This window comes from Homarus americanus, unplaced genomic scaffold (assembly GCF_018991925.1).
Source record: "Homarus americanus isolate GMGI-L3 unplaced genomic scaffold, GMGI_Hamer_2.0 scaffold51476, whole genome shotgun sequence".
Classification (NCBI taxonomy): domain Eukaryota; kingdom Metazoa; phylum Arthropoda; class Malacostraca; order Decapoda; family Nephropidae; genus Homarus; species Homarus americanus.
The window spans coordinates 5483802-5495153 of record NW_024736148.1 but is presented as its reverse complement, the minus strand read 5'-3'; the positions used below and the strand labels follow the sequence as shown (position 1 = coordinate 5495153).

Here is an 11352-nt window from a genome sequence, read left to right as displayed (position 1 = left end):
TTATGAGGGCTTGAGTTGCCACCATTTATGAGGGCTGTGCCAGCAATACCTTTTACTCTTATATATCACCATTGGTAGCGGACGATAGGAGGCTCGTGGGTAGGTGTAATGATAGTATCAAGCAATAGGAAGAAATAACGGTAAATACTGTAGGTAAATAATATACACAATTATACAAATACAAAGTTTATTTAAACATGAATATGAAATTAGAAGAAAGAATTGGTTTGTACTAACAGACGAAATCTATTACTAGGCCCTCAGGCTCAACCTACTCACACCATTACTGGGTGGACATATTCAATACCTTCCAACCCCACGGGTGGACATACTCAAAACACAACTATGATAGTCACTTAGCACTAAATACTAGGGCAACTGCCACTACAACACTCAGTCGTCAGGAGTGATACTAGCAACAGCCATGGGGTCCAGCCACCATGGAGTACTACCCGACGAACTCTGGAGATCCCAGTGGTTAATTCCACCACACAAATATAGCCCTACTGAGGTAGACATTCATCCACCAATGATGGGGGCTGGTAGTGGTGTGTGGCTTGGTGGTCCAGGGTCACCCGTGGACCGAGCGTTAGGGCCAGACGAGCCAGCTATGGGGGCTATAGGTGGTCTGAAGTGTCTGACGGCCGGGTCTCACGAAGGTAACTGATCCTACTGACCTCGGACATGTCCCAGACATAGTGGATACAACATCCACCCTACAGACACGGCCTAGGCTGGCTAGGACCTGTATGGATGAAGGGACGGGCACTTACTAACGGTTAAAATGCCCGCGTGCCCTCACTCAAACCAGACCAGGGAGTCCAGCTACTCCTATTCCAATGAATTAATTTACGGTACCCTCTGACGTTGAAATTGAGACTATGAACTCATTTTCATTCTCTACTATTATCTTCACTAACAATGCTCTGACTCAGCTATCGAAAGCAGAATTAAATTGATTACAAAGGAATGGATGGCAACAGGTCCCAGCATACAGCGTCTGCTCCCATAGACAAAGGCGGGGGAAACAGAGAAAACGGGGGACGTTTCCACTGGGGGACTCGGAAGGTTTTGTGGACGTTTGAGCGTAATATGAATCCTTAAGGTTTTCAGGTTAGCTCTTATCATGACCATTACAAAGCTTCCTCCTTCCCCAAGATTCATCATTATGCGGTAACGTTCAGAAAACACGTAAGTAGTGACATACATATTAAATCATTAATATAAAGTATAAATCCTCATACAAAACATTGCACAAATTATATCAATAAAAATAGAAAAATAATTCCCTACCGGTGGTCAGGATTAGGTACAAGAAATGGAAATCTGTTAACATACAATTAGAATGTGACACACCTTCATAAAAAATATATTGGGATACATATTACAAAATAGCACCAAAAATAATAGCACATGGGGTTAGGTACATCATGTCATAATAATACTGAATGGCGGTAAATACATCATATCATATAATAATAAATGGGGTTACATACATAATATCATATAATAGTAAATGGGGTCAAGTACATCATCATAGAATAATAATGATTTGAGTTAGATACCTCATATCATATAATAATAATAATAAATGGTGTTACATGTTACAAAATACACCCTCACATCGGTAGATAAAATGCACACTCAAAATTCCTTACAGAACTCAAATTTCAATGTTCATAGATTATGAAAGTTTCTTTTACGCGATTGGTCAAATGCTGACAGGACACAGAGATTTAACACAGATTTCTCAAGCTAGGACATAGACGAACGGACCCCATCAAGTCAAAGGAATGATTTGTTGCCCTTAATCTTAAGAGTTATGTCGCACTCGCGAGAGGCAGCACCCTTCAAGGGACTCCGAACGAGCGGGTATTCCCAAGAATTCAATGCTAACGAAACGGTCCTCATGAGAACACCACCAAACCAAAACTGTCTGTACTTATGGCATTTGCCATGTAGAAGTAATAGCACCATATTTATATGCCCGAATACTCCCTGAAAGTCACGAACTCTACACCTATATACCAACAACACCCAGCCTACGTAGGACTTACCAACCAGAACTTGAGAACTCACCACTGGTATCTTTACTCATACTAGTAACAGATACCCTTCAGATGATTGCATAACTGCCAATACATCTTCCAATCTCTGTCTTTACTGCAAATTGACCCTTCCTCTGCAAAATACTTTTAACCCCCCAAAAAAAAAATCCTCCATTTTTTTTTTTCTTCTTCAATTACCAAAAGTTACCTACAACAGATTGTGCACTTCACTACCCATCAACAACCAAGGAGGTTCACTTACAAAGCCCACTGTTTCTTAAAGATCCAGTCTAACCACTGGTTTTCTCCTCCTTTACCCATGGCTTTAGCGAGTTTAGCCAGAAGTGCTTGGACTTTTGTTGCTAAATCAACAGCGGCTTTGGCCGTCATGGTCCCCTTATTTGCGTTAGCATCTGCCATTGTGTTACAACAAATCAATACTACAGGTATACCCCACTGTAAATACAATACACGCACAGTGCTCACTCAAGACCCAAGGACTGGTACTGATTTTCTGCAATACGACTAACACTCCATGCATCAACTATTCAAACTACTGTTCAGATTATTAATCTCCCCAAAGATACTATTATGGCATCAAAAATTCACTTAGACACTTTGCCATTCACAGACTCAGTATGGTGCAACACTGCGTGAACACTTCACGAATTTCCGTACTCACAATTCTGGGTCCATACACTTGTATAACATTTTCCATATACCGTATCACCATAAGGTCCTCACATATATAATACTGTATTCTGAAAGTATACTGGCATTAGAGTTCACATAACATACGTTACACAAAATAATGACCCGTTAGCACCTGGTTAAAATAACTTTAAAATTATAGCGTATACATAGGAATATTAATAGTAGGAACTGTAAAATGCCCCGAGATATTAAGTAAATGGAATATATATCCTACCTAACACATAACTAAAGAATATTACAAATGCAGAATTAGCATCCACTTAACCTTTGCATATAGTGCAATGCTTCTGTTAGCACTCAGAATTAAAACACTGGGCACTCCCACGATGGAACATTTCACAACTAGTGCCACGGCCCAAACATGTATTCACTGTCTGTAAGTAATACTGAGTTAACAACAGAAAAAAAATTTGGGCAGATTGTTACATATCAAAATTCTTCCACTATTAATGAACCTTATTCACACTCTACAAGTTATTGTTGCAGGTTTCCTTTTACTTTAAACAAGACTTTTCTAACCTAACTCCAAGGTATTTCTTTGAACTTATTTCACTCTCTCTGCAAACCACCACAAAAAGCTGTACCTCGGAAAAATATGGAACAAAATTATTAGCAATCTGAAATACTCATTAGTTACAGTGGAATGGTTATTAAATACCCGTACAGAGAAATGGTTATAACTCAGTTAAACTACAGTATCACAGTCATTCCTCCCAACTCGATACTATGTTCATTACATCACCATAGCTGCCACCATTTATGATGAGCTGCCACCATTTATGAGGGCTTGAGCTGCCACCATTTATGAGGGCTGCTACTGCCACCCTTCATGAGGGCCTGTGTGCCAGTAACAATTCCTTTTACTCTTATATATCACCATTGGTAGCGTGACGATAGGAGGCTCGTGGGTAGGTGTAATGATAGTATCAAGCAATAGGGAAGAAATAACGGTAAATACTGTAGGTAAATAATATACACAATTATACAAATACAAAGTTTATTTAAACATGAATATGAAATTAGAAGAAAGGATTGGTTTGTACTAACAGACGAAATCTCGTACTAGGCCCTCAGGCACAACATACTCACACCATTACTGGGTGGACATATTCAATACACTTCCAACCCTACTGGGTGGACATATTCAATACACTTCCAACCCTACTGGGTGGACATACTCAATAGCACAACTAGGATAGTCACTTAGCACCATACATACTAGGGCAACTGCCACTACAACACTCAGTCGTCAGGAGTGATACTCAAGCAACAGCCATGGGGTCCAGCCACCATGGAGTACTATCCGACGAACTCTGGAGATCCCAGTGGGTTAATTCCACCACACAAATATAGCCCTACTGAGGTAGACACTCATCCACCAATGATGGGGGCTGGTAGTGGTGTGTGGCTTGGTGGTCCGGGGTCACCTCGTGGACCGAGCGTTAGGGCCAGACGAGCCAGCTATGGGGGCTATAGGTGGTCTGAAGTGTCTGACGGCCGGGTCTCACGAAGGTAACTGATCCTACTGGACCTCGGACATGTCCCCAGACATAGTGGATACAACATCCACCCTACAGACACGGCCTAGGCTGCGTTAGGGACCTGTATGGATGAAGGGACGGGCACTTACTAACTGGTGACAACAACAACACGTTTCAGGGGACGTTAAAGACGTAAATATGACTTTACTCAGAGCATATCAACTACGTTACTGTAACACTTGCACAATCGACTATCAATTGGGTCAAATCACTTAAAGAAGGGCAAATTACAACACAGCGTGGAATGGCATACCTGTATGGATGAAGGGACGGGCACTTACTAACGGTTAAAATGCCCGCGTGCCCTCACTCAAACCAGACCAGGGAGTCCAGCTACTCCTATTCCAATGAATTAATTTACGGTACCCTCTGACGTTGAAATTGAGACTATGAACTCATTTTCATTCTCTACTATTATCTTCACTAACAATGCTCTGACTCAGCTATCGAAAGCAGAATTAAATTGATTACAAAGGAATGGATGGCAACAGGTCCCAGCATACAGCGTCTGCTCCCATAGACAAAGGCGGGGGAAACAGAGAAAACGGGGGACGTTTCCACTGGGGGACTCGGAAGGTTTTGTGGACGTTTGAGCGTAATATGAATCCTTAAGATTTTCAGGTTAGCTCTTATCATGACCATTACAGCTCCAGGTACTATTGCGGCTGCCACGTCATCGTCACTTCCTCCACGTCCTATCCACCGTCCGTGCCCTGGCGTCTCTCCTGTGTGGCAAGACATCGCCCACCAGCGCTAAGTGAGGAAGCTGCCCTGGACCTTCCCCCTGTGAGCGGATCACCGCTTTTCCCAAACATTCCACCAGGCTGCCGCCGTAGGAAATATCCATCAATTGTTTGACTCCCTTAATTGTTTGACTCCCCTAATTGTTTATTTGATATTTGTGTGAGTGGTGTCAATTATTGTGATTATTTTCGTAGTAAAGAGATGTCATCTCTAACGGTTGTTTGTTACCCCTTGGAAACCCATGGTTCTTGACTTTCCTTTTATAAGATCCTGATAAGGCTGGCAAGGGATTTATATCCCAAGGTTCCAGGCCTTTACACTTATACACCTCAATTAGGTCGCACTTGCCCGTCTGTAGTATAAGCTAGGCAAGTTCAGGCGCTCCAATCTCTCAGGGTAGCTGAGGTGCCGAAGTGCAGGCACCAATCTGGTGGCCCTTCTTTGAACATTTTCAACCAACTGACAGTCCCTAGCATATCTCGGAGACCAGACGGCGTGACAGTACTCCAGATGGGGAAGCACTTCACTCGTGAAGATCGTTACGAGGGACGGACCGTCTAGATATTTGAACGACCTTCTTATAAGACCAATAATTTATTTGCCTGATTTACCTTCTTATCGCATATGGCCTGAGAACTTCAGCTCATTGTCAACATACACATCTAGGTCCTTCTCACATTCAGTCTCAAATAATGCAGTTTCTTCATCCCGTTGAGACATATGATACGCCTCCTTGCCGTTGGTATGCCCCAGGTGCATCCTCTTACAGTTCGTGACATTGAATCTCAGCAGCCATTTCTTCAACCATTCTTAGAGCCCACAGAGGTCCTTCTGCAGCTCTTCACAGTCCGCTTGGTTCTTGATTTCCCGAAATAACTTGGCGTCATCGGCAAACATTTGTATGGAGGAGTGTACAACGTCAGGTATGTCATTTATGAAACAAACAAACAATAGCGGGCCCAATACACTGCGCTGTGGTACCCCACTGGGTGAGCAAAAAGTCTCCGATGACTGGAAAATGGCATATGTGAGTCCTAATTTCAAGAAGGGCGATCGCCACTCCACGAATAATTATAGACCAGTGAGCCTTTCTAGGATAGTGTGTAAAGTATTAGAGAGTATCTAAGAGATGCAACGAAGGAACATCTACTTCGAAACAACCTTGTAAAAGATTGCCAACATGGTTTTATGCCGGGACGATCTTGCATAACACAATTACTCAAGGTACTGGATGTTTGGATTCAAATTCTAGAACAAGGTGGAAATATCGACAATATATACCAAGATTTTGCCAAGGCTTTCGACAGCGGACCCCTGAAAAGCTGAGAACAAAATTATACTGGAAGGGTACGGGATTCGGAGAAGTGTCCTAGGTTGGATCGGAGACTTTCCGCATGACTGCAACAGTGTGTGATGATAAACGGTACAAAATCGTCAAGTGTACCTGTGACAAGCGGGGTACCACAGGACAGAAAGATTTCTATGAACTTCAAGAATGGTCGAATAAATGGGTGCGAAGATTTAATGTCACAAGAAGCAAAAGGTTGCATCTGGGTCGCACCAACAGTAAGGAAGCGTATCACATGTCCCATTAGAACAAAGAAACTGCATTAATTGAGATCAAATGTGAAAAGGATCTGGTTGTGTATGTCGACAATGAACTTAAGTTCTCAGGCCATTGTAAGAAGAGTGAATCAGGCAAAGAAACTAGTAAATCTTATATGAAGGTCATTTAGATATCTGTGTGGTCCGTCGCTCGTCACGATCTTCAAAAGTGAGGTGCTTCCTCATCTGGAGTATTGTCACCTCGTCTGGTCCCCGAGGTATGCTAGAGACTGATATTCAAATGTAGGAGCATGAATAAAGTGGGGGTTAGGTTAGGTTAGGTTTTGTTGGTTGGTTGGTTAGTTGGTATTTTATTTATGTGATTTGTTCGGAAAAAAATCTAACTTTTTCTGTTAAGATTGTTGGGTGGGAAAGACATATTTCTAATATCAAAAGAAAGACAGGTGCCAGATGTTAACAAATCATGGCGACACCTGTGACTGAGGAACTCTAATAATTTGGAAAAATTAATATCTCGGTTATCCTTAATTTCCGGCGAAATATCATAGAAGAAAAATGTCTTAGAATTGTCTAAACATTACGAAATACATATTAAAAACAGCGAGAGAAAGACCGGTGAGTAACTATAAATTGACATTTTCTTACAATGTATCTTCCGGAGAGTAATGCAGAATCAGTACAGGTTCTACAGCAGATTGGGACTTTGAAAAAGTGTGTCGAAGAAATGAAAATTAACGGACCTACTGTTAGGGGAGAGGAGGAACACCAGGAACGGCACCAGCGCAGGAACAATGTAGGCTAATAGTTTTTGGAGTCACAGAGAGCCAGGGGGAGGGAACTGTGAGTAAGGAAACACACGACAAAGTGCTGTTTCAAAATATTTGCACAGAGGTTCTGAAGATTCCAGCAACCCCTCAGGATGTGAGGAGGCTGGGACAAAAGCAGGGGGCTAAGCCTCGCCCCCTCAGGATCACACTAGGGAGTGAGGAGGAGAAATGGCAAGTTATCCGGCAGGCAAAAAACTTAGCAAGGAGCGAGGCATTTCGGGATGTATTTATTCACCCAGACCGCACGGTAATGCAGAGGGAACAGCACAAGAAGCTCCTGCAGGACTTGAAGCAGAAGAGGGAGGAGTCGAGGAGGAACGGGGACAGGTGTACATGGGATATACTCAGGGGGAGGGTAGTGGAAACAAGTGTGCCGACACAGGGCCAGGGGGCAGCAGTGCACCCTCCACCCACTCAACCCCCCACCCGGGAGGCGGCACCAGCTCAGCCTACCGGACAGGAGGGAACGAGCGCCGTGTAAACAATGACATTTCTAACCACACCCTGCAAAATACAGTGTACTTAGCAAATGCTGCAGCTTCTGAGAATGTGGGTGGAGCGGGTTTATTACTAAGAGCAGAGACGTTACCGAGAACAAATTCTGGCTTGAATGTCATGTACACTAATACTGACACGTTCCTTGATAAGAGAGAGGAGTTTGAAACACTACTGAAGGTACACCAACCAGATATTGTAGGAGTTGTAGAACTGTTGTACAAGAACAGGAGAATCGACCCAGAGGAATGTGAGTTCAGTATTGCTGGATATGACTCATTTACGAACCTAACTCAAGAATCCTGCAGGAGGGGTGTGGTTATCTACGCTAGGCAAGACCTTAGAGCCAGCCAGGCGAGGGTACAGGGAGAGGATGTTTTTGAAGAGTCCAAGTGGTGTAAAATTAAATTAAAGGGAGGGGACTTACTTATCGTCGGGTGTATCTACAGATCACCAAACTGTGGCCCACTAAATCAAAGGAACTTAAGAACCTTAATAAACAATGCGGCGATGCTCAACCCTAGCCACCTCCTTATCATGGGGGACTTTAACTATGGCGACATCGACTGGAGAAACGAGTCCACCCCGAATGACTTGAATAATCCTGCTACTCTTTTTGTAGAAACTCTGAGAGATAATTTTCTGTTCCAACATGTGAGAGACCCGACACATTACAGAGGGGAGCAAACACCCAAGCCACTTGACCTCATCATAACAAACGAGGAGGGTGTGGTGGCCAAACTGGAACACCTTGCCCCAGTTGGCACCAGTCACCATACAGTGTTGTCATTCAGATTTAACTGTTACCTAGTTCAAGATAAGGCCAAGCCAAGGTGCAAATATTACAAGGGAAATTACAATGGGATGAGGGAAGAGATGAGGGGTATCAACTGGCCTGACTTATTAAGGTACAAGAACGCAGACACTACGCTGAATATCATAACTAGTAAAATGACCCATTTGATCGATAAATATATACCCAAGACCAAACCCAGTGCTTCTAGGAATACGAGGGGATCACTACACATGAACCATGCGGCGGTCGACAAAATTAAGAAGAAACCCCAGAAATTCAAGACGTGGGTTGGGTCAAACGATGAGCAAGACTGGAGGATGTATGCAAGAGCCAGAAACCAAGCAAAGATAGAGTGTAGGAGGGCTGAAAAGGAGTTCCAGAGGCTGGTTGCACGCGAGGTCAAGTCAAACCCAAAGGCGTTTTACCGCTATGCAAAGTCGAAATTGAAAACGCGAGTAGGAGTATCAGACCTGAGGCTTGAAGATGGTAGTTACGCAGATTCTGACCAGGATAAAACTGACGCATTGAACAGCTTCTTTTCCTCAGTGTTCACAAGAGAGGATGCAACTAACCTTCCTGCGTTTGAGGACAGACGGTTCGACACAGCACTGACCCACATTGTGTTCACAGAAGAGGGTATTAGAAATAAACTGTCCAGGCTAAAGGTCCATAAGAGTCCCGGACCTGACATGGTGCATCCTAGAGTGCTAAGAGAGCTGTGCAACGAGCTTGCAGAGCCCCTGAAGATTCTGTTTTGTAAATGCCTGGATGAACAAATGGTCCCCAGTGAATGGAAAGTGGCTTATGTGAGTCCTATCTTCAAGAAGGGCGATAGTCACTCCACGAACAACTATAGACCGGTGAGCCTGACCAGCATAATATGTAAAGTACTTGAGAGTATTATCAGAGATGCCGCGATGGAACATCTACAACGAAACAACCTTGTAAAAGATTGCCAACACGGTTTTATGCCGGGGCGCTCTTGCTTAACACAATTGCTCAAGGTATTGGATATTTGGACCCATATTCTAGAACGGGGTGGTAATATCGACAATATTTACCTAGATTTTGCCAAGGCTTTCGACAGTGTACCCCACGAAAGGCTGAAAATCAAACTGGAAGGGTACGGAATTCGGGGAAATGTCCTAGCGTGGATAGAAGACTTTCTACATGACCGCAAGCAATGTGTGGTGATTAATGGCACGAAATCGTCATCTGTACCTGTAACAAGTGGGGTACCGCAGGGTAGTGTATTGGGCCCGCTGTTGTTTGTTTGTTTCATAAATGATATGCCTGACGTTGTACACTCCTCCATACAAATGTTTGCCGATGATGGCAAGTTATTTCGGGAAATTAAGAACCAAGCGGACTGTGAAGAGCTGCAGAAGGACCTCTGTGGGCTCCAGGAATGGTCGAAGGAATGGCTGCTGAGATTCAATGTCACGAAGTGTAAGAGGATGCACCTGGGGCGTACCAACGGTAAGGAGGCGTACCATATGTCCCAACGGGATGAAGAAAATGTACTAGTTGAGACTGTGTGTGAGAAGGACCTAGGTGTGTATGTTGACAATGAGCTGAAGTTCTCGGGCCATTGTGAGAAGAAGGTAAATCAGGCAAATAAATTATTGGGTCTTATAAGAAGGTCGTTCAGATATCTAGACGGTCCGTCCCTCGTGACGATCTTCAGGAGTGAAGTGCTTCCCCATCTGGAGTACTGTCACCCCATCTGGTCCCCGAGATATGCTAGGGACTGTCAGTTGGTTGAAAATGTTCAAAGGAGGGCCACCAAACTGGTGCCTGCACTTCGGCACCTCAGCTACCCTGAGAGATTGGAGCGCCTGAACTTGCCTAGCTTATACTACAGACGGGCAAGGGGGACCTAGTTGAGGTGTATAAGCATCTCAGGGGGCACTACTCAGTTGAGTGTCCTTACTTGGAGCTGGCGGACGCTCGCCCCACAAGGGGTCACAGCTCAAGATTGAAGAAGCCGCAAGTCCAGAAAACCGTGAGGGCAAACTTTTTCGGAGTGAGGGTTGTAAACTCTTGGAACAATCTACCAGAGAGTGTTGTGACGGCACCGAGTGTGAGCTCTTTCAAGAGAAGACTTGACCAACACTGGAGCGGGTTCAGGTACATTCAGGAGCCGGTGCATGCCCAGTATTTGCCAACAGTGCGTGACAGAGACGTGACCGATCGCCCGGGCGGCTAGCGAGCCGATCTTTTGGGGAAGAATATAAATGTAAAGAGACGTGACCGATCGCCCAAGCGGCTAACAAGCCGATCAGTGGCGAAGAGGATAAAAGAAAAAGTAAAAAAAACTAGCCGGCCGCTCATCACATATTTTGGATACCGTCATGCCGGCCGCATATATATATATATTTTTCAGTCGCATGAACAGACTTAATAACTGAACGGCTAGTAAGTGTTGAAATTATAAATAAAATTTAGTAAGTCAGTTTAAAGGATATTCTCAGTACAAGGATTCGGATTCTGCGTTGATAGCGACAGCCTCATGACGACCGTTCGGGAGAGGTCGGTGAGCGTCTAGACAACCTGACTAATGTAAACAAAACTTAAGTTACTCGACGAACAATGTTGAAAACAAAATTTGGGGAAGACTT

The 11352-nt window shown here is 43.9% G+C and overlaps 1 protein-coding gene across 1 annotated transcript in view; it reads left to right on the top strand.

The window, feature by feature from the left end:
- LOC121871991 (lipase lipl-5-like) overlaps positions 1-11279 on the top strand; it is a 26480-nt gene extending 15201 nt beyond the window's left edge. The window contains 1 exon segment of the mRNA XM_042374611.1: positions 11206-11279. Within this exon segment, the coding sequence (XP_042230545.1) occupies positions 11206-11279 (74 nt within the window).
- Positions 11280-11352: the final 73 nt, after the last annotated feature.